The 27,534-nt window shown below is 53.8% G+C and overlaps 1 protein-coding gene across 5 annotated transcripts in view; it reads right to left on the minus strand.

The window, feature by feature from the left end:
• Positions 1–27,201, minus strand: part of LOC142047504 (uncharacterized) — an 87,683-nt gene extending 60,482 nt beyond the window's left edge. Inside the window, exons 1-5 of one of the 5 annotated variants that reach the window (XR_012656771.1) lie at positions 26,947–27,201; positions 24,984–25,295; positions 20,324–20,401; positions 18,377–19,049; positions 17,241–17,257 (exon numbers count right to left, since the gene is read on the minus strand). Coding sequence is in view for 4 of the 5 variants with exons in the window: in XM_075070748.1 (XP_074926849.1) it covers positions 18,535–19,049; positions 20,324–20,401; positions 24,984–25,266 (876 nt within the window). In the remaining variant the exon portion in view is untranslated. Of the gene's footprint in view, positions 1–17,240; positions 17,258–18,228; positions 19,050–20,323; positions 20,402–24,983; positions 25,296–26,038; positions 26,098–26,946 lie in introns of those variants that run through there. The other 4 variants (XM_075070748.1, XM_075070749.1, XM_075070750.1 and 1 more) reach the window with 4 other exon arrangements.
• Between the last annotated feature and the right edge of the window lie 333 nt (positions 27,202–27,534).

Raw genomic sequence — 27,534 nt, forward strand, 5'->3', positions numbered from 1 at the left:
GTGCGCCCCGTTAGTTCCACCACATAGTTTACCTCATTTAGTTGCTTGACAACCTTGAAGGGACCTTTCCAGGCAGCCTGTAGTTTCTTTCTTCTCATGGGGATGAGAACCATCACCTGATCCCCAGTGGCATAGGTGCAGGCGCGTGCTGTGTGGTCATACCAGACCTTCTGCTTCCTCTGGGCTCTGGCCAGATTCTCCTTGGCCAAGCCCATGAGCTCAGCAAGTCGTTGGGCTTGGCTCAGAAGGTCAGGACATACTCCACCACTGATTCTCCATTGGGAGTGGCCTTCCCCTCCCATTCGTCTCTCATCAGGTCCAGGGGCCCCCTTACCCTCCTTCCATATAACTGTTCAAAAGGTGAAAACCCGGTAGACACCTGGGGCACTTCCCTGTATGCAGATGAGGTAAGTACTTGTCCCAGTCCTGCCGGTGCTGGTTCATAAAGATTTTTAGCGTCCCATTGAACCTCTCCACCAGCCCGTTGGACTGGGGGTGATACACTGAGGCCCAGGTGTGCCAGACCCCACATTTCTCCCACAAGCACCAGAGCAGGGCTGACATGAAGTTGGATCCTTGGTCTGTCAAGACTTCCTTGGGGAACCCCACTCGGCTGAAAATGGTCAGCAGCACATCCGCCACGGTGTCTGCTTCAGTGTAAGCTAACACCATTGCCTCAGGGTAGCGGGTAGCGAAATCTACCACCACCAAAATGTATTTCTTCCCCGTCCAGGTCGTCTTGCTGAGAGCCCCCACTACGTCCACAGCCACCTTCTGGAAAGGATCCTCTATAATAGGCAAGGGTCTCAAAGCCGCTTTCCCCTTGTCCCGGGCCTTCCCCACTCTCTGACAGGGGTCACAGGATCGGCAGTACTCTTGGACCGTAGTAAAGACTCCAGGCCAGTAAAAGTTCTGTAGCAGCCTCTGCCTGGGGCACCAGATTCCCTGGTGCCCTGCGAGAGGGATGTCATGGGCCAGGTACAGTAGCTTGCGGAGAAACTTCTGGGAGACCACCAGCTTCCTCTGGATCCCCCATGACTCCACTTCCCCTGGAGAAGCCCATTCTTGCTACAGGAACCCCTTCTCCCACAGGAACCTCTCCTGGCAACTTCTCCCCATGGTCTGTACCACAGTGAGGTCGGCTAGGCCCTTAGCTTCCACAAGGAGGGATCTGTCTGCAACTCGGCCTGGAACTGAGCGGCTGGGGAAGGGATGGAGACCTGCTCTCTCTCGCCGGCTGGGACTGAAGCCACTGCCCCTCTGAGCCTTGTCCCTGGGCATTTCCTCCCGCCACTGCCCCTCTGAGCCTTGTCCCTGGGCATTTCCTCCCCACCAGGGTAGGGTCCTGTGACTCTGATGAGGTACCCTCCCCGAGGTCAGGGCGTAGTGCCCCTCCCCGGCTCTGGCTACAGGTCATGACCAAGGCATTCTGGGGGTTGCTTGTCCGGTCCTCTAAGGCCCTCTACATCAACACCTCAGTGGGCAAATGGTGGTGCACTCCCATGTCCTTGGGGTCCTCTTTGGCCCCCCATTTCAGGTGTACCCTTGCCACAGGCACCTTAAATGGGGTCCTGCCCAGCCCTGTCAGGGTCAAATAGGCGTTGAGCATCACCCGATCTGGGGCCACCGCCTCGGGCAGGACCAGCATCACCTCCGCGCCTGTATCCCAGTATCCATTGACCTTCCTCCCATCCATTTCCAGGGGAACAAGGCACTCGCTCTGCAGGGACAGCCCCGTGCCCACCCTGTAAACAGAGAACCTTAAGTCTGTAGCATCCCTCCCCTCAAAGGAGCTGGTCTGGGAAACTCCTCCCTCCTGAGCAGTTTGTAAGCTGCCAGCCCCCCCTGCCTGGGAAGCCTGCCCCTTGTCCGGCTGGGTCTCTGCCCAGTTAACCCTGTGTGGGTTCGGTTTGCTCCGTCTGTCCTTGAGCTTGGGGCACTGGGACCGTATGTGGCCTCTCTGGCTACAGTAATAGCAGCTCATGTCGCGTTGGGCCCCTCGAGCAGGTCGGTTGGTCAGTCCCGATACTGGTTTTTCCCCTTGAGAGGGGGTTCTCCACATTCCCACTTTGGGGGGGGTCCCAGGGTGACTCTCTCTCTGCACCATCATGGGCTTATTCTTTTGGGACTCATCCTTTCTACCCCCTGACAGGCTGTCCACAAACTCATCAGCCAGCTGCCCTGCGCTCTCCAGGTCCTCTGGCTTTTTGTTCCCCAACCATATCCTCAGGTCGGATGGGCACCGTTCATACAGTTGCTCCAGTACAATCAGTTTAACCATGTCCTCCTTAGTCTGGGCCCCATCTGCCCACTTGTGGACATATCTCCCCATTCAGAGGATCCATTCCAGATATGTGTCCTCAGGGGTTTTATGCTGACTCCGGAACTTTTTCCAGTACGCCTCGGGAGTCATCCCAAACTTGCCTAGCAGGTCCTTTTTGTACAGTTCATAGTCCCCTGCCTCTACCCCTTCCGTTCAGCTGTACACCCCACGGCTTTGGGGTCCAGTAAGGGGGTGAGAAACCGGAGCCTGTCTGCAGGGTCAACCCTGTGCAGCTCGCAGGCCATCTCAAAGGCCATTAGGAATTCATCTGTGTCCTCCCCTCAAAGCTCCATGCAGTCCTGGGTCCCCCCTCACTCACTGCAGCAGGGGGCTCTCAGCCTTGCCAACTTCAGTTCATGCTGCCACTGTTTCTCCCGATCCTCCAGCTCTTTCAGTTTTATCTCCCTCTCCCATTCCAGCTGCCTCCACTCCAGCAATGGGGAGCTCTGCCATGAGGATCTCCTGCTGGCCACGGGAGTCACATTGCCTCCCAGTGTTCACCAGGCTCCTTCCAGCCCCTCCCCTAGCCATAGGTAGGAGGAGCCTTGGGATGCCCTCAGCAGCAGTCTGATCCCTCCCAGCCGGGGCAGACACTGGTGCCCGTGCTGCATCTGCCAGGCTGCTTCTCTCAGGGACAGGGATTGGCTCCTCTGAGCGATCCTTCTCCTCCAGCTGGGCAATCAGCTGTGCTTTGGTGAGCTTTCCAATGCACAGCTCCCTTTGCTGGCACAGCTCTACCAGGTCCCTCTTAAGGAGATGGTTATACATCTTCCCTCTGTTCCCAAGTTGCTGTGGACTCACAGGCCTGTGTGCTCTCAGCTCCTCACAGTTTCCAGGAAGAACCCCTACTGTGCCAGCCCTCCTCCAGGTCACCACCTCTCTCCCGGGGTCAAGCCGCAGACGCCTCCACCCCAGGAACCACTCACTAAGGGGACCCTGTTCCTGCAACAATCCTTCTCTCTCCCAGGGTCAAGCCACAGACTCCTCCACCCCTGGAATCGCTCACCACAGTCCCCAGGGGGACCCTGTTACTGTAACAGTCCTTCTTGCTGGTCACACACTCCCAGGGGTTAAGCGTAGCTTCTCTGACCCCAAAAACGGCTCCTCTCTGAGCCTTCAGCACCCCTCATCAATCTCCCTTCATTTTACTGCTCCCCAGTCACTTACTGCAGGAAGCGCTATCCACCAGGTGGAGTACATCCCACCGCTACCACCAGTTGTCACGGAGTGTGGGGGAGTCAGGGCCCTGCACCCCCCTCTTCCTGCAATTCACCGTGACTCTCAGCCAGCCAGTAAAACGGAGATGACAGGAACACAGTCCAAAAAGAGCTTGTAGGTACAGAAAATAGGACGCCCTCAGTCAGGTCCATCTTGGAGGCTAGGGAGTCCAGATCCTGGGTCTGGACCTCTCTCCATTTCCCCAGCCCACTCCAAACTGAAACCCCCACAGACCCCCTCCACAGCCCCCTTCTACCACCCCATACAGACCCCATCCACAGATCCCCACACCCCTCCACAGCCCCCCAAGGTCCCCACAGCCCCTTTCCTTTCTGCCCACCCCCCATAAAACCAGGGGGGGAAAAAACTCCCCCCCATCTGGTACATACAGAAACCCCATCCACACTTTCCCCCCATAAACACCCTTCCCCACCAGCCCCCTTCTGTCTGCCACCCCATACAGACCCCCCATTCACAGATCCCCACACCCCTCCACAGCCCCCTTCTGGGCCACCCCCATAATAGACACAGACCCACAAATTCCCCACCCCACAAAATCCCCACCCCTCCACAGCCCCCTTTCTGCCACTCCTCATACAGAAACCCCATCCACAGATCCCCACACCCCTCCCCCATTTTTGGCCCCAAACCCCCTCCACTTGCCCCCTCTTGCCCCCAACCCCCCCCCCACAGACCCCTGCACTGTCCCCCTTCCACCACCCAACCAACAGACCCCTCCACTCCCCCCTCCCACGCATCCCACCACAGACCACTTCCAGTTCCCCCCACAACACCAGAAGGGCCCTCCTCCTCCCCACTACCCCCATGGCCAGGCCCCCCTACCCCCCCTCTACCCTCCCCTCCCCAACCTCCTGAGCCCCCTTACTGCCCCCTCCAAAAACCCCCACAACCCTCCAACCCGGGGGCTCTGGGGCCCGGGGTCGTTGTCTCTGGCCAGTTTTTTTTTTTTTTTTTTCTGGGCTGGTTTTGGGGACGGGAGGTTCCCATTTGGGGGAGGGTTTTTTGTGGGAACCCCAGGGCCCAAGCCCCATCCCTGGGGGGACGAGTCTTCCGGTGCCAAGGGGGGGAGCCCCAGGGGGGTGTCTGACCCTTCCCCCCAGAACCCCCCCCTAGAAAAAAAAGGGCCCCCCCCTTAACCACCAGGGGGACCCCCATTTTTGCCCCCCAGGGGGACCCTCCCACCCCCAGGGGGGGAAACCCAAAAAACCCCTCCTACCAGATTGGGGACAACCCCCCCTGCTCATTACAAAGGTGCCCCTGAGGATTTTGCCACCCCCCAGCTGCTGCAAGCACGTGAGTGGAACCCTGGGATTGGGGAATTTGGTTGGGGGTCGGGATGGGGGCTGGACCCTCCTCCCCTTTTTTCTTCCATGCCAACCCTCTGGGAAATCCCCAGTGAGCCAGGCCCCTCACCCGCTTCCCACCCCAGGGGGGAGGGGGGCCGAGCCATGGGGGGGGGGGGAAGAAACTTTTCTCTTTTCTGAACCCCCCCCCCAGTAGGGTTGGCCCCCCCCAAACTTTTCTAAAACTCGCACCAAAACCAAAAGAAATGGCCCCTTGCCGGCCGCCCCACTGTCCCCCAAAAACCCCCTCCTCCGAGCCCCTGCCCCCCCCCACTCTGAGACAAACCCGCCGGCTCTTTGGCCCCTGCTCACTCCATTTTTTCCCCCCCCCACCCTCCCCAAACTCACTCTCTCCAAAACTTTTCACGCGGGGGCTGGCTCAGGGGAAAACGGGAAAAAAAAATTTGTGGGGAAGGGGGTTTTTTTAAGGGCCCCTCCCAGCTGGGGCTGTGGGGCTCTGGGGTGGGGGGGGAAAAAAAAAAATCGGGGATAGGGAAGGGGTTGTGGGGGCAAAGGGGGCTATCCGGGTTGGGGGCAGGGGGGGGTTGGGGTTTGGGGGCAGAAGGGGGTTTTTTTTTCAGGAAGGGCTCCCGGCTGGGGGGTTTTTGCAGAAAACTCTGGGGTTGGGGTGGGCTGGGGGATTTTGGCTGGGGATGAGGGGCTTGGGGTGCAGGACAGTGTTCTGGGCTGGGACCAAGGGGGTTGAAGGGCAGGAGGGTGATCAGGGCTGGGGTACAGGGCTGGGGCACACAGAGGGAGTGAGGGCTCTGGGGTGGGGCCAGAAATGAGGGTTTCAGGGTGTGGGAGGGAGCTCTGGGCTGGGGCGGGGTGGTGCAGGAAGGGGTGAGGGCTCTGGCTGTGGGTGCAAGCTCTGGAGTGGGGCCAGGGCTGAGGAATTTGGGGTGCAGAAGGGGGCTCTGGGATGGGGTGGGGGTTGAGGTGCAGGAGGGGATGAGGGCTATAGCTGGGAGTGTGGTCTTTGGGGGTGGGGATGGGGATGAAGGTTTTGGGGTGCAGGGCAGTGCTCTGGGCTGGGACCGAGGGGTCTGAAGGGCAGGAGGGGGCTCTGGGCTGTGGCAGCGGGTTGGAGTGTGGGCTCTGGCTGGGGGTGCGGGCTCTGGGGTGGTGCCGGGGTTGAGGGGTTTTGAGTATAGGAGAGTGCTCTGAGCTGGGGCCAAGGGGTTCAAAGGGTGGGAGGGTGATCAGGGGTGCAGGCTCTGGGTGGCGCTTACCTCAGGCAGCTCCCGGAAGCAGCAGCACGTCCTGTCTCCGGCTCCTACACAGAGGCACAGCCAGGCTGCTCTACACGCTGCCCCGTATGCAGGTACCACCCCCACAGCTCCCATTGGCCATGGTTCCCGGCCAATGGGAGCTGCAGGGGTGGCAATTGGGGCAGGGGCAGCATGTGGAGCCCCCTGGCTGCCCCTATGTGTAGGAGCCAGAGAGGGGACGTGCCGCTGCTTCTTGAGGGTGGGGGAAGGGATAGGTCTCTGCCCGATGGGGAGTGGGGGAGGGGAGGGGAGAGGTCTCTGCCCCTTGGGGTGCAGGGTGTGGGAGTCTGTGTCTCATTGCCCCTCCCTCTGTCACCCCAGACAAGGCCTCACTCCAGGTGACCCCAGCGGGGGGCATGGTCCCTGCCGGAGGGCGGGTTTCCTTGCTCTGCCTCTGCCAGGTGCCCTGCGCCCGGCTCTTCCTCTACAGGGGCACGGGCCCCATCCTGGTGCAGCACGCCGAGGCATGGGTCCAGGCGGCCGAGTTTCCCATCAACCGCGCCAGCCCAGGCGACACTGGCACCTACCGCTGCAGGTACCTCAGCCTATATGGGCAGCCCCGGTGGTCAGAGAGCAGCGACCCCGTCCGCCTGGTTGTGGGAGGTGAGTCCCCAACGTGCGGCTGACTCTGGGATGTGGTGGGAGTGCTGGTTATACGAGGACCCCTCACCCAAAGCTCAGATGCAGCCACCTCTGGGGTGAGGTGCAGAGGCTAATTATACAGGGACCCCTCACCTGTCGCTGGGACACAGCCCCTCTGGGCTGGGGTGCAGGGGCTGGTTATATGGGACACCTCACCCGGAATGGAGATGCAGCCACCTCTGGGGTAGGGCACGGGGGCTGTTTAACAGCACAAAGCAACACCCCAAGCATTTGGGACAGGAAGTGAGGGAGAATCCAGTGGAAAGCGCAGAAGGTATTTAGGGCAGTCGTGTGGAACACACACGCACACACCCCGCAAGAAAAATTCACCGGGATCCAGAGATGCTCTCCTGGAAGGAACTGAATGAAGCCCCACCCCCTTCACTGCCCCTCTTCTGTACCCCCTTCCCAGCTCCCATCGGCGAATGCTGCTTCTCTTCACTTTACTTTCATCCTGTTTCTCCGGCGCATGCGAGGCATGGGGCTTTGTCGTCACAAGTCACTGGGTCCGGTTATGCCCCGTCGAATTGGGGAGAATTATTATCAGGTGTCTCACTGTGGCGGGGCGGCCAATGGGCTGAGAAGCCGAAGTCTAGTTTGGGTGGGTTTTTCCTATACAACTATTTTTAAAATCAGAAGCAAAAGTTAATAGGGAAAAACAACTGAGAACTCCCCACACACACACTGGGGTTTGGCCAGGATGCCGGGGTTCCTGCCCCCCCCCCATGTGGGGGGACATGCCAAGGGATCGGTACTGCCCAGGCGCTGGCAGGGCTGGGGGATGGTGCCCGAGACAGCGGCAGGGGTAGCAGCCAGACAGACCAGGCTGGGAGGTTTCTGGTGCTGGATTTAAACACCCTTCTCTCCCCCGCCCCCCACTGCTCTTTGTACAGGCACCGGCCCGGATCCCAGCCCCACTGCCCCCGCCAGAGACCCCAGCCCCACCACCCCAACACCCCCGGCGCACAGTCAGAGCCCTCCGCCGGGTAAGTGACATAGGAAACAGAGGGCCAGGGCTGGGTTCGGATCTCAGCCCCACCAGGGTCAATCCAGAGTCACTCCTGGCTGCTGTGGTGTCATACGGGGACCCCTCGCCTAGCACTGAGATGCGGCCCCTGTGGGGTGAGGCATGGGAGCTGTGTATACAGGGACCCCTCACCCAGCGCTGGGATGTGGCCCCTCTGGGGTGGGGCATGGGGACCCCTTACTTGGCACTAAGATGCGGCCCTTCTGGGGTGGAGAATGGGGGCTGTTTAACAGCACAAAGAAACAACCCAAGAATTTGGGAGAGGACATGACAGAGAATCCAGTTGAAAGCACAGAGGGTATTTAGGGAGGTTGAACATAATCCTCTTCCTCCCACCTCTACTGGGGTTTGGCCAGGACTCTGGGGTTCCCACCCTCCCTTCTGGGGGGACATGCCAGGGGAGCTGCACTGCCCAGCGCTGGCAGAGCTGGGGGATGGCGCCTGAGACAACAGCAGGGGTAGCGGCCAGACACACTGGGAGGTTTCTGGTGCTGCGTTTAACACTTCTCCTCTTTATACAGGCACCAGCCCAAATTCCAGCCCTGCCACCCCCTTCAGGGACCCCAGCCCCACCACCCTGGTACACAGCCCTCCGCCAGGTAAGTGACATGGGAAACAGAGGCCAGGCCAGGGCTGGGTTTGGGACAGGAAGTGACAGGAGGGGGAGGGATAGCTCAGTGGTTTGAGCATTGGCCTGCTAAACCCAGGGTTGTGAGTTCAATCCTTGAGGGGGCCATTTAGGGATCTGGGGCAAAAATCTGTCTGGGGATTGGTCCCCTTTGAGCAGGGGGTTGGACTAGATGACCTCCTGAGGTCCCTTCCAACCCTGATATACTATGACAGAAAATCCAGTTGAAAGCACAGAGGGTATTTAAGGAGGTTAAACAGAATCCTCTACACCCTCCACCCCTGCTGGGGCTTGATGAGGACACCGGGGTTCCCATCCCCTATATGGGGTGGCAAGCCAGGGGATCTGTACCTCGCAGGGCTGGGGGATGGTGCCTGAGACAGTGGCAGGGGTAGTGGCCTGGTAAAGTGGGCTGGGAGGTTTCTGGTGCCGCATTTAACACCCCCCCACTCTCTTTGTCCAGGTGTCAGCCCAGATTCTAGCCCCGCCACACACACCGCAGGGCACAGCCCTCTGCCAGGTAAGTGATGTGGGAAATGAGGCCCAGGGCTGGGTTCGGATCTCAGCCCCCCCAGGATAAACCCGGAGTCACCCCCAGTTGCCGCTCCCCCGGGAAGTGGCTGCAGACTGACCCCTCCCTTCTTTAGCAGCTCCGGCCCCACCCTGGCACCTGGATTTCACCCAGGGCAACATCGTCCATCTGGGCCTGGGCGCTGGAATCCTGCTGGCCCTGGCACTGATCCTGGCTGAGTCCTGCCGCAGCTGGGAGAGACGAAGACCCTGGACCAAGAGAGCTGCCAGACGCAGGGGAAAGGTCCCCCCACCAGGGCGTCTTGTGTCCCTCTACCATGACCTCCCCCACCGGGGAGGCCATTCCTCACTCCCAACCCTCATCCCCATGAAGCCCAAAGCCGTCTATGAAGAGTTACAAAGGGATCTCGCAAAACGGGCAACTGGGAGACAAAACTGCCAATGAAATGCAGCGTCGATCAATGCAAAGCGCTGCACATGGGAAACCGTAACCCCAACTCTGCAGGCAAACGGACAAGGTCGAAATGAGCTGTTATCGCTCAGGGAAGAGATCTCGGCGTCAGTGTGGACAGTTCTCTGAAACCATCCGCTCACTGTGCAGTGGCAGCCAAAAAAGCCACCAGAGAGTTGGGAATCATTAGGAAAGGGATAGATCATAAAACAGAAAATATCATGTTGCCTCTATATAAATCCATGGTTTGTCCACATCTTGAATGCTGGGTGCAGATTCGGTCGTCCCAGCTCAAAAAAGATACATTGGAATTGGAAAAAGTTGAGAAAAGGGCAACAGAAATGATCCGGGGGCTGGAACAGCTGCCGAATGAGGAGAGCTTAATCAGTCTGGGACTGTTCATTTGGAACAGCTTAGGTCAACCCCCTCTTCCTCCCAAATTTCACCATCCATGCTGTGCAGTGTGGGAGTGCCAGTGACCCCTTTCACACAGCAAGCCTCTGAGTGTGACCCTCCCTTATAAATTAAAAGGGGGGGGGCATAATTTAATGGAGGCTCAGGGCTGGCAGCCCCATGGACCCCCATGTAACCACCTTGTGACTCCCTGAGGGGTCACAACCCCCAGTTTGAGACTCCCCCCGCCTCCGCCCGCTAGAGCAGTGTTTCCCAAACTTTAACAACCTGTGAACCCCCTTCCTAAAATGACAAGTCTCGCAAACCCCCTCCGAAAAATGAATATTGCCAGGGATTTTCTCCTTTACCCACCTATGAATCATAAAAGCAGTGAGCACAGAAATATAAAATTTGTTTTTATGACATGCGCATTACACACTATTTATTGTCAATTATTATTTATCACGTCAGTGGTTTTATTACATCATGAAAACGGCAACACTGGTCCAAGCTCTCACTTTCGTAGCTTGTGTCACTTTGAATAAGCCTGTTATAAGACAAGGCTCCTATGTTTCAACAAGGAGGAGCCAATGTGAAACAGCAGGAAGAGATTTAAGAAGCCAACTCAAAGAGTTCCTTCTACACAAGCATTCAGGGGTAGAGCAGTCCAGGCAAACAATGCGCGTGACAACAAAGCTTAAACTTATTCTTCATAATCATTTTAAAAGCAGCACTAGCTGCCTATTTCATTCTAAAAACAGCCAAAAATATCTACCTCCTTTTCCATTTCTTATAAGGTGTCTTGAAGTTTAAATCTCCTCAGTATGCTAGATCTGCTTGCTTCGATCTGCTTGGCTCTTGGAAGTCCAGGGCCTCCGGGCTGCTGGCCCTGTGCTGCCCGGGGTCCCTAGGGACAGCTCTGTCCACCATTAGGGATTTTTTTCCTGAGAACCCCCTGTAATATTTTGCGAACCTCAATTTAGGAACCACTGTGCTAGAGGATCTCAACAACACAGCGGTCGGTGTTGAACCCGGGCCGGCAAACTGGTCCAGGGGGATATGCTGGAGGTCTATGAAATCCTGACTGGTGCGGCGAAAGGGATTAAGGAACTATTTACTCCTTCTCGTAACACAAGAACTAGGGGCACCCAATGAAATTGACAGGCAGCAGGTTTAAAGCAAACACAAGGAAATCCTTCTTCACATACTACATGGTCAACCTGTGGAACTCCCTGCCACAGGAGGTTGTAGATGCTAAACTTGTAATGGCGTCTGGAGGAAAGGCCCATCAATGGCTATTAGCCAAGCTGGTCAGGGATGCAACGCCATGCTCTGGGTGTCCCTAACCCACTGACTGCCAGAAACTGGGACTGGATGACAGGGGATGGATCAGTGGATAATTGCCTGTGACGTTGCACTCCATAATATTTTATGGAAATATGCTAATGTGTGAATATGGTGTAACTGGAATATGCTTTATGCAAAGGTCTCTTGTAAGGTATCATTACAAAGCTTTTAATCTATGGAGTGTGTTTATCCTCTTTGTATGAATGTATCATTCTTGTATCTGAAACTAGAAATATGAAGTAGAACTCTGAGGCCTATTGTAATTACACAAAGTGTGGGCCATTAATGGTGGTTTAGACTCCTGATGGCTCTCATTGACTAGGACAATTGGTTGTAAATGGCTCTATTTATTTGCAAACCTTCCTCTGTATGTGTAGGCCAGCCCAGGAAGAATGAAGACTGGGGTCTCACAGGACATGTGACCATGTCACATGATACTGGAATCCATATTAAACCTGGTGCTTTTCCATTGAGAAGGAGGGATGGGGACACAGAGAGACAAAAGAGTCCTGCCTTGTGCCAAAGCAATAAAAGGGGTGGATCAGAACAAAGTGGGTCCCAGTCGTGAAAAAGCCTCTAGTTTCCACCTAAAATTCCTGCTGCAGCTAACCAGGGCTTTACCAGGGGACAGGACTGGGCCCAGACTAGGAAGGAGTCTAGTCTGTGAAAGAAGCTTATTGGAACATCTCGATAATCAGTTTCTAACTGTATTAGGCTTAGACTTGTGTATTTTGTTTTATTTTGCTTGGTAACTTGCTTTGTTCTGTCTGTTATTACTTGGAACCACTTAAAACCTACTTTTTATACTTAATAAAATCACTTTTGTTTATTGATAAACCCAGAGTAAGTGATTAATACCTGGGGGAGCAAACAGGTATGCATCTCTCTCTATCAGTGTTATAGAGGGCGGACAATTTATGAGTTTACCCTGTATAAGCTTTATACAGAGTAAAACGGATTTATTTGGGATTTGGATCCCATTGGGAGCTGGAAATAGGTGACTTGCTCCTGCTGAGCAGATTTGGGTTAAAGCCTCTGCTTGGGGGTGTGGTTCAGACCCTGGGTCTGTGTTGCAGCAGGCATAGCATGTCTGGCTAAACAAGGCAGGGTTCTGGAGTCCCAAGCTGGCAGGGAAAATGGGCTCCAAGGTTGTTTCAGCATTTCAGGTAACAGTCCTAAGGGTCACATTGCCCTGTTCTGTTCATCCCCTCTGAAGCACCTGACCCCAGCCACTCAGACAAGAGGATACTGGGCTACACGGACCATTGCTCTGACCAGTGCAGCTGTTTTTGATCCCAGCCACATGGATGGTGCCTCTGGGAAGTTGCTTTAGGGGAGAAAGTCCTTTAGTCTGGGATCTGAGTCTGTGAAAGTGACATTTCGACTCGAACAGTGGTGTTCTGCGTTGGGTTCCCCGGTAGCCCGCGCTGTTTCCACCCTCCTGCCTCGGCAGCTCGGCTGTCATCAGTGGTGGTAATAACTTTCTGGTTGTTTCCACTGTGGTGTCCCGAAGGCCTGATCCTGAGCTGGGGCCAGCTGCGGGTACCCGGCCACACCGATTGTTACCATGTGCGTCCGTGTCAGGGGCTGCACGCCGCTGGGCGATGCCTGCAGAAGGGGCTTGGGATGCCGCCACTGATACCCCACAATGCAAAGCATGGGCCGGCCAGAGGCGATTGCTCGGGGAGCTGGCAGTGTCCAGGAGCTGACACCTGACAAACCAGTAGCCTGGTTCTCAGAACCAGCAGAACTGATTTGGCTAAAATTCTCCCCCCAAAATTCATCCCACAGCATCCACCTGGGCTGGGGTAATTCTATCCCCAGTGATGAACATCTGGTGAAGTCATCAGCATCTGGAAAACTGGGCCTTATAATGGGAAGAGTTTTCCCCCAGCTCTGGGAAGGGAGTGGGGTCTAGTGGTTAGAGCAGGGAGGCCTGAGAGCCACGACTCCAGGGTTCTCAGCCTGGCTCTAGGATGGGAGTAGGGTCTAGTGCTGCGGGGGCGGGGGGGTAGGACTCCTGGGTTCTATCCGCCTGTAACTAAGTGGGAATGTTCTTAATGTTTTGTATGAATATGCTGTATGTGCCTCAGTTTCCCCTGTGTGTTATTCAAGTATTCAGGTGGTGGGATATGGGTCTGGGATTATTGCAGAGCCCCCCCCCACCCCCAAAGAGGGTTGGCTTGATGCCAATGGGCTGCCTGGGCTGAGACAATGGCTGACACTCTGTGTCCTGGCAACTGATGGCCAGGTGGAGGCTGGGGCACCTGTTTGCCCAGGAAAGAGACAAAAGGCGGACGAGGGGCAGCTGGGCATGACAGAGGCCAGGCTGCTGGAAGCAGGTCAGTCACCTAGTTTGGGACTAAGGTGGGAGGAGCCCCGGGGGGCTGGGTTCTGGATCCCCTCCCCCGCCCCGAGATGGACTTTGCTGGCTGCTCCTGATTTTGGTGCTAACGAGTTCGGTTCTACGCTGTGCTCCTGATCGCTAATAAACCTTCTGTTTTCCACGCTGGCCAAGGGGCCCTGCTGAGTGAAGAGGTGGGGTGCAGGGCCCCTTTGGGGGGCCTGGGAGGCTTCTCCAGGGGTCCCAGCCAGGTGGACTCACTGCGGGGAGCTCACAGTGTGAACAGGGGCACTGAAGCCAAGGGGGGTTGCCCTAGGCAGACAGGGCCCTGGGGGGTGTCGCACTGTGACGAGGATCCTGTCTGACTTCATTTGGGGTGGTCCCAGAGCACCATGCCTGCGTACTCTGTTACACCTCCACAAGCTCCCTCCCCTCTCACTGCCTCGGTTTCCCCTCTGGAGACTGAGGCTACTGATCCTGGCCTGGCTTTGAGGTCTATGGGACAGAAGGGCCTGTTATTATAGTGCACACCCCTCACTGCAGGGCACCTGCAGCCCTGTCCAGCTCTGTCAGGGGGACGGAGGAAGGAAATCCAGCCGCCTCTGAACAGCCAGGGCTCCGGCCAGCCTGGCAGAAACTAACTTTGGGGTGGGGGAATGGCGTCTATTACCCTGTGTCAGGGAGCCCCACTGTGGCGGAGTGGGAATTTTTCATAATAACTTGTATTAATATGGTGTGTGCCTGTTTCCCCTATGCAGTGCCTGGTTAACTAGGTGGTGGGAAAAGGCTGTTTACTCTTTACAGAGACCCAGGTGTGACTGAAGCCAGCTGTCTGGGGCCAGGTCACTGGCCCATGGAGGGTCCCAGAAGATAATGGCCCGGCTATTTGGTACTTACCAACTAATGATGGGGGATGGTCCCCCTCCACAGGAAGCAGGCTGGGTGTGAGCAGCTGGAGGACAAAGGGCAAAGGAGGGGGACCAGGTGACCAGGTATCCCAGACCCAGGACGAAGACTGGAGGAGGGACTGGGGGATCGCTCCATGTGGGGCACTGGGAGCAGGATGCTCTTTGGGGCTGTCTCCCAAGGCCCCGGGGGCTCAGCGAGAGGACGATGCTGTCACCGTAGTCTAGGGCCCAGTCCACAGATGTCCTGGTGGGGCCCAGAGGCGCATAGCATGTGAACGCCAGCATGTGGGGCAGATCCCAGCAGCCCATGGCGTACACTGGCCCCCAGCACAGTCTGAGCCAGGGCAGGTGGGAGTGACGCCCTCAGACCCTGCATCCTGCTCCCGCCGGGGCTGGAGGTGGGGCAGAGGGGGCAGCACAGAGGTGGTGGGGTGGACCGAGCCGTGCCCAGAGGGGGGGCACAGCAGAGGGGGTGGGCACCTGAGAAGGGAGCAGAGTTGGGGGGAACTTGATGCCCAGCAGTCTCAGCGGACATATCGAGCAGCTGAAGGCACCCTGACCCCCAGAAATATCCCACGCCTGTCCCTTTGCAGCCAGCAGGAGGCAGTAGGCTCACACCCATGCCCCTCGGCCTAACAAATTCTTCATTCTCCTGCATGTGTTTGGTGCTCAGAATAAATTCCTGGCCAGCCCCCAGAGGTGGGACAGGCCTGCACCCAGCCTTGTAGCAGCTCACCCATTGGGTGTCTCCTGTGCTCAGTAGTTCCGCCCCTTTGGTTTTATCCACGTATTGGTTTATTTACTGCCCCCTGCTAGGGAGAATCAGAGCAGTTTCTCCCCCGCCCCCCACCTCACCCCTGGCTGGGTGCAATTAGGAGCAAGTCCAGAGCTGGAAAACAAAGCCAGGCGCTGCTGAACGGTAGCCGTGAGTTGATGCACCGCTGTGGATAATAACGCCTGTCTCCGTAGGGTGAGTGCTGTTAAAACCAGCCTGGCAGCAGTCCGGGCCCCGAAGCGCTTACAAGCTGAAGTAAACACAAGGCGCATCGCAACAGACCGGCCTTCTGATGCTGAAAGGCAAACGTTATAAACAGGAACAAGGACAAGGCAACATGCCTGGCGCTTCTGGATACAAACGTGGCTTGTTACTGCTTTCAGTAGGTGACATGGACCGGAAGAATATGTAGTCAGTGGAAGTGTTACAGGATTCGGAATTCTTGTAACTTTATCACAAGTCTCTTGCTATTTGGTGCTTTACTAAAATCCCCACCTCCTGGAGTCAGGTGATTTTGCGAGTCATAGAGATGTCAGGCAGGAAGGGGCCTTGTGAGTTCACAAGAATAGAAGAAAGAACGGCCCTAATGGACACCAATGGTCCATCTAGCCCAGTAGCCTGTCTTCCGACAGTGGCCAATGCCAAGTGCTTCAGAAGGAATGAACAGAACAGGGCAAACATCCAGTGATCCAACCCCTATTGTCCAGTCCCGGGTCCTGGCAGTCAGAGATTTACTCATAGACTCATAGACTCGTAGGTCAGAAGGGACCAATATGATCATCTAGTCTGACCTCCTGCACAAAGCAGGCCACAGAACCCTACCCATCCACTTTTATAGCAACCCCTAACCCATGACTGAGTTATTGAAGTCCTAAAAATTGTGGTTTGAAGACCTCAAGCTGCAGAGAATCCGCGGCCCATGCCCCACGCTGCAGGAGGAAGTGCGAAAAACCCTCAGGGCCCTTGCCAATCCGCCCTGGAGGCACAATTCTTCCCGACCCCAAATATGGCGATCAGCCTTACGCCCTGGCACTGTGGGCAAGACTCACCAGCCAGCACCCAGAAGAATTTCTCTGCCAGGTAACTCATATCCACATCCCGTTCCACATCCCTTCACAAGACCACTGAGCAGGACTTATCTGCTGATAACTCCAAGCTCAATTGCCCAAATTAAACTATCCCATCATATCACCCCTCCATATACTTATCAAAAGCTTAGTCTTTAAGGCCAGATAAGTCTTTTGCCCCCACTACTTCCCTGGAAGGCTGTTCCAGAACTTGCACTCCCCTAATGCGTTAGACGACCTGGTCGTACTAATATTCAAGTCTGCAACTTTCCTAATATCCAGTTTGTCACCCATTTGTCTTTGCTGCCTTACATTAGTACCTAAGCCTTAAATAATTCCTCCTCCCTCCCTAACGTTTAATCCCCTGATATATTTATATATAGGAGCAACGCATATCGCCCCCGCAGCCTTCTTTTGGCCAGGCTTACACAAGGCCAGGCTCTTTGAGTCTCCTTTCATTAAGGCAGGTTTTCCGATTCCTCGGATTCATTCCTAGCTAGCCCGTCTCTGAAACCTGTTCCAGTTCTGAATTCATTATGGGCACCAGAGCCCATTTTGGGGTTTGCGTCCTTGACCCATCCTGGCTAATATTCCATTGATGGACCTTGTCCTTACAGGAATTACCTAATTCTCTCTTTTGAACCCCGTTATAGTTTCGGCTTTCACAACATCCCTCTGGCAAGGAGTTCCAAACAGCGTTGACTGTCCTGATAATCCGCAATGTAGTTGGGGGTGAAGAAAGACTTCCTCTTTTATTTGTTTCTAACCTGCTGCCTGGTTAATTTCATTTGCGTCACACTTCCTTATCTACTTTCTCCAAACCAGTCATGATTATATAGACCTCCCTCACATCCCCCTTAGCCGGTCTCTTTTCCCTAAGCTTGAAAAGTCCCAGTCTTCATTAATCTCTCCTGACACGGAAGCCAGTTCCATTACCCCTATTATATATTTTTTTTTTTTGCCCCTTTCTGTACTGTGACAGTTATTGATATAAACTAGCGGACCATATTAGAACATGGGTTGCAACCAAGGTCCTTGTAGTGACACCAAATCTTACTGTTAACGGGGGTCATATAAGGTGTTCTAAGACCAGGTTACGGTTTACTGTTATGATTATGCTGTCTGGTATGTCTGCATTCATTTGTAGTTGAGTTTATGAAATATTGGCTGTCCTGCTGTCTGTCCTTTCAACTTTGTGCTGGTGTTACTGAGAAACATCCTAGACAATTTTGTGTTAGCTCTGCTAGCCTGCTGATGGCCCATTAAGGACCATCAGCTACACATCTGACCCATTGAGAGAGGCAAGACTAGATGCCCTTCCGGTAACTCAGCAGGGGAATCGCGTGCAGGGACTGCCCATTGACTGCAGACTCCATTTTGCTGTAACTTTTCCACAGTAACGAAGAACAGAAGATGTAACCTTACACCTGGAAAAGCCTATATAAGGCTGAAAGCCTCATCTCCATCTTGTCTTCAATCCTGCTTCTTACCTCTGGAGGGACTTTGCTAACAGAAAACTGAAAGCTCTGCCACAAGAGACTGATGACCCATCCCAGTGGGTATGTAATGCCAGAGACTTTGATTTAACCTGCAGTTACTCCATCACTGCTACAAGCCTGAACTAAGAACTTTGCCATTACTGTATGTAATTGATTCCATTTAACCAATTCTAGCCTCCATCTCTACCTTTTGCCCTTTATGAATAAACCTTTAGATTTAGATTCTAAATGGATGGCAACAGCGTGATTGTGGTAAGATCTTGATGTGTATATTGACCTGGGGTCTGGGGCTTGGTCCCTTGGGATCCGAAGAGAACCTTTTTTCTTTTGTACTGGGTGTGTGGTTTCATAACTGTTCATCCCAGGACGAGTGGCACTGGTGGTGATACTGGGAGACTGGAGTGTCTAAAGAAATTAGCTTGTGACGTGTGATTAGCCAGTGGGGTGAAACCGAAGTCATTTTTGTCTGGCTGGTTTGGTTTGCCTTAGAGGTGGAAAAACCCCAGCCTTGGGCTGTGACTGCCCTGTTTGAGCAATTGGTCCTGAATTGGCATTCTCAGTTGGGTCCCGCCAGAACTGCATTGTTACATGTATCTTTCCCAGTTATAATATATCTTTTTAGAGATGGGGCAATTGTATCTGCACCCAGTATTCAAGATGTGGGGGTACCATGGATTTATATAGAGGCAACATAAAGATGCAAGCACTGGAATGGGTTACCTAGGGAGGTGGTGGAATCTCCTTCCTTAGAGGTTTTTAAGGTCAGGCTTGACAAACCCCTGGCTGGGATGATTTAGTTGGGAATTGGTCCTGCTTTGTGCAGGGGGTTGGACTAGATGACCTCCTGAGGTCCCTTCCAACCCTGTTATTCTATGATTCTGTGAACATATTTTCTGTCTTACTATCTGTCCCCTTCTTAATGAGACCCAACGTTCTGTTTGCTTTTTTGACTGCCGCTGCACATTCAGTCCCCCAGCATTTAGCATTTCAGCGCTGCCGAGAAGTTTCCCATTCAGCATGGCCGACCGATCCCCACCTCTGGCGTCCTCTGGCTGCATCAGCTCTGCCAGCTCCTGCATCGGGCCTGAGTCGCTAGCCTGCTGGGACGGGGCGGCTCTGGCAGGGAAGTCATGACGGCTGCAGAACGAGTGCGTGTAGCGAGCAATATTCTTTATCTGCCATATCAACAGCGCCACCACCATCACTGCCCCCACGACCGGCACCACCACCTCTGCAATACGGCTGGACCAAGATCCAGGCTCTGCAACCAACGACAGGAATTGCGGCATTAGCAGGAGATTTGGTCAAACCCAGCCGAAAACTTCCAGCCTCTCCACCACGCTCAGCGTTTCACCCTGGCGCCCGCAAAAGGGATTTTCTGATTTGAGATGCTCCACAGTCCCTGGCTAATCGTGGGTTTGTCGATTTCCCTGGGGCTCCGAGGCACTACCGTAACATACCTAATCGATAATGTACACCACCTAGCGCTGTGGGATGCTGGGCCACGACTGAGGCTGCTCAGCACCATACACTTTAGATTAAGGTTCACTTGATAGCTGGTTTATAAAGCATTCGTACCGGGTGAATATACGGTCTTAGCATGCTAAAGGCACAGGTAACGAGTGTGCTTGTCTACATAGGGCCTCTCAGGAAATCTAATCTGACTTTTAAAGTGAATTAGTTAAACAGCATTAAACCCCTGTGTGGACACTCTCCTTCAAGATTAAAGCAGCCTGAATTCAATTTAGCTTAATTCACTTCCAAAGTGAATCAAATTCAGGCCACTTCAATTCTAAATAAGAGTGTCCACACATGGGGATCAATGCGGTTTAGCAAATCCAGTTTAAATTCAGGGCAAGTCTATACTACAAAATTAACTCGACCTAAGTTACATCGACATATAGCCAGGGCAGTAATTAAATCGCTTTTGCATGTCCACACTACACTCCTTGTGTCGGCGGCGCGCATCCTCAACCTGCCAGCGTGGGGCACGGTGGGACAGCATCTGAAAGGCAGCAACAGGCGATGTCATTAGCACCCCCACATCGATCTAACTGCATCCACGGAAGCGCTAGGCCTCATGCAGAGCTGGAGTTATTCTGTCAGTTCAGCAGGCGAGTTCCACGGATGGTAGCTGCCTTTCAATGTAGACACTGACAGAGTGAGGGTGACGTAAGCTGCCTTATGTTGACCTAACACTGTAGTGCAGACCAGAGCCTGCACTTTGACATGATTCGGATTAATTTTCCTGAGTGGCCCTGTGTAGACATACCCTGCAGCCACCATTCAACCCTTTCTAAATTACTTCTACGTGGACCCTCAATATAAAGTGTCATCCAAGAAATCAAGTCCTAGATGGGCATGGACATGGCGTTGGGAGCCAAGCGGTCAGTACCCAGAGGCTCTGCCCCATGCACTCTGCTCCATTGGACAGTTAGGAGCTGGGCAGGAAAATCTGTCAAGAAGCCGGGCAGCAGCCAGAATTAGCTGACGATCCCAGCAGTTCAGCAGCCCATTCCCAGCCCAGTTACTCACCTGCAGCTGCTGTCCCAATGCTGACCAGGGCCACCTGGGAGGCTGGAGCTGAGGTTGGCACTGAGGTTGGTGCAGGCTCTGGAATGAGACAATGCAGAGGCAGTTGCAGTGAACAGATGCAGAATGCCAGCAGGTCAGAGCAGAGGGGTCCCATCCCCTCCAACCCCTTAAAATCTGCCCCCCAAATGCCGCTGTGCAGAGTCAGAGCAGGGTCAGGTCAAGAGGGACCTTGAGGGAGCGTTTGGCCCAGCCTCCAGTGCTGAGCCTGGACAAGTTACCTTAGATCAGCCCTGGCAGGTGGTTTGTCCAACCTGTTCTTAAAAACCTCCGATAATGGGGATTCGCCAGCCTCCTTTGGAAGTTGTTCCAGAGCTTCACCAGCTATAGAGTAAAAAATCTTTTCCTCCTGCAGAACCAAAATCTCTCTTGCTGCAGATTATCATAGAACCATAGAATATCAGGGTTGGAAGGGACCTCAGGAGGTCATCTAGTCCAACCCCCTGCACAAAGCAGGACCAATTCCCAACTAAATCATCCCAGCCAGAGCTCTGTCAAGCTGGGCCTTAAAAACCTCTAAGGATGGAGATTCCACCACCTCCCTAGGGAACCCATTCCAGTGCTTCACCACCCTCCTAGTGAAATAGTGTTTCCTAATATCCAATCTAAACCTCCCCCACTGCAACTTGAGACCATTACTCCTTGTTCTGTCATCTGCTACCACTGAGAACAGTCTAGATCCATCCCCTCTGGAACCCCCCTGCAGGTGGTTGAAAGCAGCTATCAAATCCCCCCTCACTCTTCTCTTCTGCAGACTAAATAACCCCAGTTCCCTCAGCCTCTCCTCATAAGTCATGTGCCTCAGCCCCCTAGTCGTTTTTGTTGTCCTCTACTGGACTCTCTCCAATTTGTCCACAACCTTTCTGTAGTGGGGGGCCCAAAACTGGACGCAATACTCCAGATGTGGCCTCACCAATGCCGAATAGAGGGGAACAATCACTCCCCTCGATCTGTTGGCAGTGCTCCTACTAATGCAGCCCAATATGTCGCAGGCCTTCTTGGCAACAAGGGTGCACTGCTGGCTCCTATCCAGCTTCTCGTCCACTGTAACCCCCCGGTCCTTTTCTGCAGAACTGACGCTTAGCCAGTCAGTCCCCAGCCTGTAGCGGTGCCTGGGATTCTTCCACCCTAAGTGCAGGACTCTGCACTTGTCCTTGCTGAACCTCATCACGTTTCTTTTGGCCCAATCCTCCAATTGGCTAGGTCCCTCTGTGGTGTATCTACCACTCCTCCAAGTTTAGTGTCATCTGCCAACTTGCTGAGTGTGTATCCATCCCATCACCCAGATCATTAATGAAGATGTTGAACAAAACTGGTCCCAGGGCCCCTTAGACATATGCAACATATGCAGCTCCGTAGGGCACCTGAAAATTTGGGGCACCACGGGGTCTTAGTGTCCACCCATCTGGCTTTCCTATCCCTGTTCCTGGCTGCTGCAGCCTGGTGAGTCTTCCTCGGGAGGGGAACTAGTAGTTAAAAGTGAAAAAGCCTCCAGCCTGCCGGACCTATGAGTACAACACTGAAACTGTTAAAAAGCCATTCAAGGAGGAATGAAGCCATTTAACAGGCATTTGCCAACCCCCAGGTATCTCCTGTCAGTTTCTGAACAAACACAGCAGGAAGGGCGGCAACGGGAACGAGACCCTGCCACACGTCCTGCGTGGGTGCAAGCAGCACTCCAGAGCCTGGCGGCACAGCCACAACGCCATCCCGCCATCCCTGGGGAAGATCACTGTCAACTCCGCCATCCCCAGGACAGTCGACTGCAACCCGACATCGTCGTGATGGACGCAGAAAAGAAGGTCCTCCAGGTAGACGTCACGGTGCCTTTTGAAAACCGGTCACCGGTCTTCCACAAGGCCCGAGCACAGGAGTCGAAGTACACTCCGCTGGCTGAGACCCTGAGAGCCCAGGGCTATAAAGTCCAGGTTCACGCCCTGATCATGGGAGCCTTGGGCTCGTGGGACCCCCGCAACGAGCCGGTTCTGAGAGCGTGTGGGGTCGGTCGATGCTACACCCGGCTCATGAGACAGCTCATGGTGTCCGACACCATCAGGTGGTCCAGAGACACTTATACCCAACACATCACCGGACACCGCCAATACCACACCGAGTAACCAAGACAGCTGACCAGGGAAATCACCCACTTCCTTCCCTGACGGACCAAGGGACGCACCCTACCCATGTACTTATCCGCTCCACCGATACTGACTTGGACTCATTCATTCCATGGGAGGCGAACCCAAGCCCACTTATCCACTGACCTTTTAAAAACCCCCACACCCCAATCTGAATCTATGCCAGTTATGCAATATGTATGTATCTTTTCATCCTTGCAAATGATATCTGTAACCCCCCATAACCCAAGCCTGACCCCAGATGTACAGTACCTTCCCTCTCAACCTGTGTATATTTTCAAACATTCACTTAAACAAGAATTTTTTACTTGGACACGTCAGTCTACAGGACCTATTAAAATTTGCTTTAAAGATATTTCATTAGTGAGTTGGTGAAGATTATAAAATCACATCTCTAAAAAATCCTTGCATAGATTTTTAGATGCACAATCATCTTTAGCCTTAAATGTTTGGATCTTCAGACATATGGGTTTTTTAAATAAATCCTTCAAAAGACCCCCCTTATCTAAAATACACATTTTAATTTTAACTACTATAGTACAAAAAAAAAAACCTGCTTCCAAAGTCTTCCTGTCCTTTCTGTTCATCCCTTTCTCCCTTCACCCCCCCGCCCCCGCCCCGTTGAAGAGAGCCCTTAAAGGGACAACACCCTTTTCCTTCCAGATAGCTGGACAAAGAGTTTCCCTTTCTTTCCTCTGGACTCTCTGATGAACTAGTTTTAAGAGAACCCTCCAGCAAAAATCACTACCTAGTAAGATATAAAATCCTTTGTTAGGCCTAAAATCTCTGGAAACATATTTTTTAAAGTTGGTGAAATTTCATAAACATGTCTATTGTGATGGAGATCACACACAGTAAATCAGAGTTCCTTTCTCTAAAAGCAAGGAACATTGTTATGAATACATTAAACCTCTGTGACTGATTAATTTAAAATAAAGTCTTTGTTCCAGTGAGTTAAATATGTAGTAATCTGGAAGGGTTACTTTATGAAGGCTTACGCATACATTTAAAACATAAAATCAGCGTAGAAATACTGATTAAGAAAATGTAAAACAGAGAAGAGCTGCAGCATGTATTCCATAATATTTAATGTTGTATTCAGCAAGACAGCTGACTCACCCTTACTACAAAGTCTTTGCAAATAAATGTCCCAGGGCCACCCTGGGGGGGGAGGGCAAGTGAGGCAATTTGCCCCAGGCCCCTCCAACAAGAATATAGTATTCTATAATATTGCAACTTTTTTTTTTTATGGAAGGAGCCCCCAAAATTGCTTTGCCCCAGGCCCCCTGAATCCTCTGGGTGGCCCTGTAAATGTCTGACAAACTTCAGGGCATATCAAAAAACCTGTGACTGACATTTTTTATTCCCAAGTTTAGTGCTTTTAATTAGGTACCTTCTGCACGTCCATTCTGCATGAGGGAGAGGACACGAGGGTCTCTGTGGGGAACTGTGACTCTCTGTCACCATGAGGCAGGCTGGGCATCTCGTTATCCTTTGCCATCTCGTCTCTCACCCCGTCCCGCCAGGCTGTGAGCTCAGGCTGCCATCCGGCATTGAGGCACTAGTTAATAATACTGCGTAGGGCCCCATAAATCCTAAGGACGGCCCTGCCAGGACTGACCCTTGGGGCCCTCCGCTTGGTATCGGCTGCCAACTAGACCTGGAGCCGTTGATCGCCACCCGTTGAGCCTGATGATCTAGCCAGCTTTCTATCCACCTTATAGTCCATTCATCCACCCCATACTACTTTAACTTGCCGGCAAGAATACTGTGGGAGACAGTATCAAAAGCTTTGCTAAAATCCACCGCTTCAGCCCATTACTGCTTGTCCTAGCTTCAGAGAACAATTGATCCCCGTCCTCTTTATAACAGCCCTGAAAATCTCTGCAGCCTGTTCTCAGGTCTGCTTTTCTCAAGACGAAACATGTCCAGTGTGTTTAACGTTCCCTGTTAAGCCAGGTTTTCTAAATCTTTCAGCAGGCGTGTTGGGCGGTTTCTTATTTTCCATGTTTTCTCTGTGCTGCTAGGACTAAATGTGCTTTGTGACGGCTGGCTGGTACCTGGTGTACATTGTCGCAATCCCGGAGAAAAGCGAAGCACAAGGGGGCTTAGGGTGACCAGATAGCAAGTGTGCAAAATTGGGACAGGGAATGGGGGTAATAAGCATCTATATAAGACAAAGACAAAGGCAAAGCCCTGAATATTGGCACTGTCCCTATAAAATCATGGCATCTGGTCACCCTACGGCTGGTGGACCACGCTCAGATGTGTTGGGAAACTCACAGCGACATTCACAGGCAGTGCAAACCCAAACCCAGACCCCTAGGCTGGCGAGAGACAGACGCAGGCCTCCACATTAGAGAGGGGGTGGCTGAGAAGCTGGAAACCTGACATCCGCGCCCTCCAGAGGCCCAGGGGAAATCCACAGTGCGGTTACCCCTGAAACTGTGACCCACGGCACTTACCTGTTACAATCAGACGGATGAAAACCAGACACTTGCTTTTCTTCATCTCAGATTCAATCTTATAAACCCCTGCAATGGCTTTGCTGGCGTTCATCACGGTGAACCATCTGTTGGACACAGAGATATGCCTGGCGAAGGAGCTGTGGAGCGGGTTTGATTTCCCTGGACGGATGACGGCTATCGGCACCCATGTCCCAGCCAAGGCATCATACCAGGACAGCTGGGCAAAGTGCTCTGAGAGATTATGGGGCTGTTGTGCATCGCCGCCCTTGGGCACAGACATAGAGATTTCCTGTTGACATTGGCTGGGGCCTGGGAGAAGAAATCAACATTTTGGACCGGTTTTGGTGAAGCCTGGAAGTCGTCAGACCCAGATCCGCCAGGGGAGGGAGGGATGCGTTACAGGGGGCGCTTCAGATATAAGGCACGGACCCTGCAAATGCTCAAGCAAGCCTTACGCTGCGGGCGTAGCATCACCCTCAGCTTGCTGCTCGAGGGAGAGTTTACACAGCAGAAAGAGCCCTGCCATGCTGAATCACAGGGTGGGTCTACACAGCAGCCAGACAGCCACCTGTGACCCGTGCCAGCCAACTCCGGCTTGTGGGACTCGGGCTGCATGGTTGTAAAATTGCTGGGTAGATTTGCGCTCCTGTGAATGGGGAGAGTCTCAAAGCCCAGGCTCCAGCCTGAGCCCCAACATTTACATGGCTGTCTTTAGCGCACGCATACACACACACCCCCGCAAGCCCGAGTCAGCTGAGCCAGCCTCGGTGCTGCCGGGGGGAGAGGGGGAGGCTCGGCAGTGTAGACACCTCTGAGTGTTTGCGGAATCAGAGCCAAAATCACTAAACCGCACCAAGCTCTGTGCAGCGCCAGGCACAATGAGGGACTGGTCTCTACACACACATCCCTCGATGCACTGTATTTCACACACCCCTCTTCCCTCTCCAAATGGCCTCCCAGCTCATCCCCCTTCCGGTTTCCCTTCCTGACTCTCCCTTTCGGAGCCTTTCGGGGACCCCAGCCCAGCATAGAGCTCCCCAGGCGGCACTTACGGGTGTCAGGTACCGCTTGCCCAGCACGCTGGAGTAAGACGACGACTTTAAAGGCGATGCTTGCAAAGGCAAACGGATGGGTTTGGTTTTTACACCGCGCGGCACCTGAGCTGTACCGCGCCATGTCTGGTGCTCACATGGTCATCCGGGAACCCCCCAAGCAGGCCCACCCCTTGATCCTGCCTCCTGCGCAAACCGTATCAATCCGCATGCTAGCCATCCTACAAAACTCCTGCAGGCCCTGTCTATGGGGAAAAAAAGCCTTCCAAAAAATCCAGACAGCCATATCAGACCACGAGTGGAATGGCGAGAAATTGATCTGTTACACGTGTCAGCATTCGTATGTCCTATGGCACGGAACGCCCTCAAACACGGTTAAAAGAGAGCAATCTTCGGCACCGTGTTATTTCAAAGAAATAGCATTTATCCCCCATTCCTCCAGTGCTCTGCTTCAGCCACTGTCGCCTCTCTGCCTCATGCAGGTGCCGGGCCAGAAAAGCGCATTAGCGGGTGCTTTGTTTCAAGCACTTCAAATGTCCCGTGGAACCATGGACCGCATGAAACGCAAGAGGGTTCGTTTCTCTGTGATTCTGCAGAGGCGCTTGTGGGAGACTGTGAATATGGCCACTGCATATTTTTAGACCCGCCCTGCGAGAGTTATGAGCACCTTGGCGTGTCTAACAGCGACTGTTCGAGAGATCAGTTGTTTTCTCCCAGGCTCCTAGCAGGAAAGTCACAAAATGTCATTCCTACACAGGCTGTGTATCATTCTTCTGGGGCTCGGTGTCTTAAACCCGCCTGTGCCCTTTGAGTGGCTTGTTCCTCATCTGAAACATATTTCAACCCAAATAAGGGTGATTCCCCCCCCTTTGTGCTCCAGTGTCAAACAGCAAGTGTGGGCGTCTTACCTTCTGAAAAGCGAGTTTCCTCCACATCTTTCCTTCCCCAGGGCTGCCGGCGATTCCCCCCTGTGCGAGAGGCCAACCGATAGAGCAAAAACTGAGCAGGCAGGAAAAGCAGAGCGGAGGTGGCCACATCCTTGTGACGATGTCAGAGCAAGAGCGAGGAGGCGCTGCCCCACATGACCAGGTTTCACTTCTCAATTTTATGGAAGTGACAGCTGCAGCCTTGGGCCTGGTGTTTGTCACCTGTGCAAAAATAAAAAAAAAAGCCCTGTCCTGAGGATTCGCATCTCAGGAGGTTCCCCTGCCAAAATCGCCAGGTTGGCTTAGAAATCGGGAGCTGAATGGGAAACGCCAGGGGCTCTGTCTTTGCCTTCGGGACTTTGAGCTGTGTGGCCCGTTCCCTGCCCCGAGGGCCAGGAGCTTCAATATTTTGTTTTCGATGGAACTTCCTTGAACCTGGGTGCCGTGGTCAAGAGGCAAGGAGCGGGGCAGGCCTGGGGTGTGAGGCAGCGAACGGGAGCTCGGGAGGGAGGCAGCGCAGCCCAGGAGCAATGGGCGGACAGGGGGAGCCTAGGGAGTCAGCGGGGGCCA

The sequence above is a fragment of the Chelonoidis abingdonii genome, chromosome 11 (assembly GCF_003597395.2).
Source record: "Chelonoidis abingdonii isolate Lonesome George chromosome 11, CheloAbing_2.0, whole genome shotgun sequence".
NCBI lineage: Eukaryota > Metazoa > Chordata > Testudines > Testudinidae > Chelonoidis > Chelonoidis abingdonii.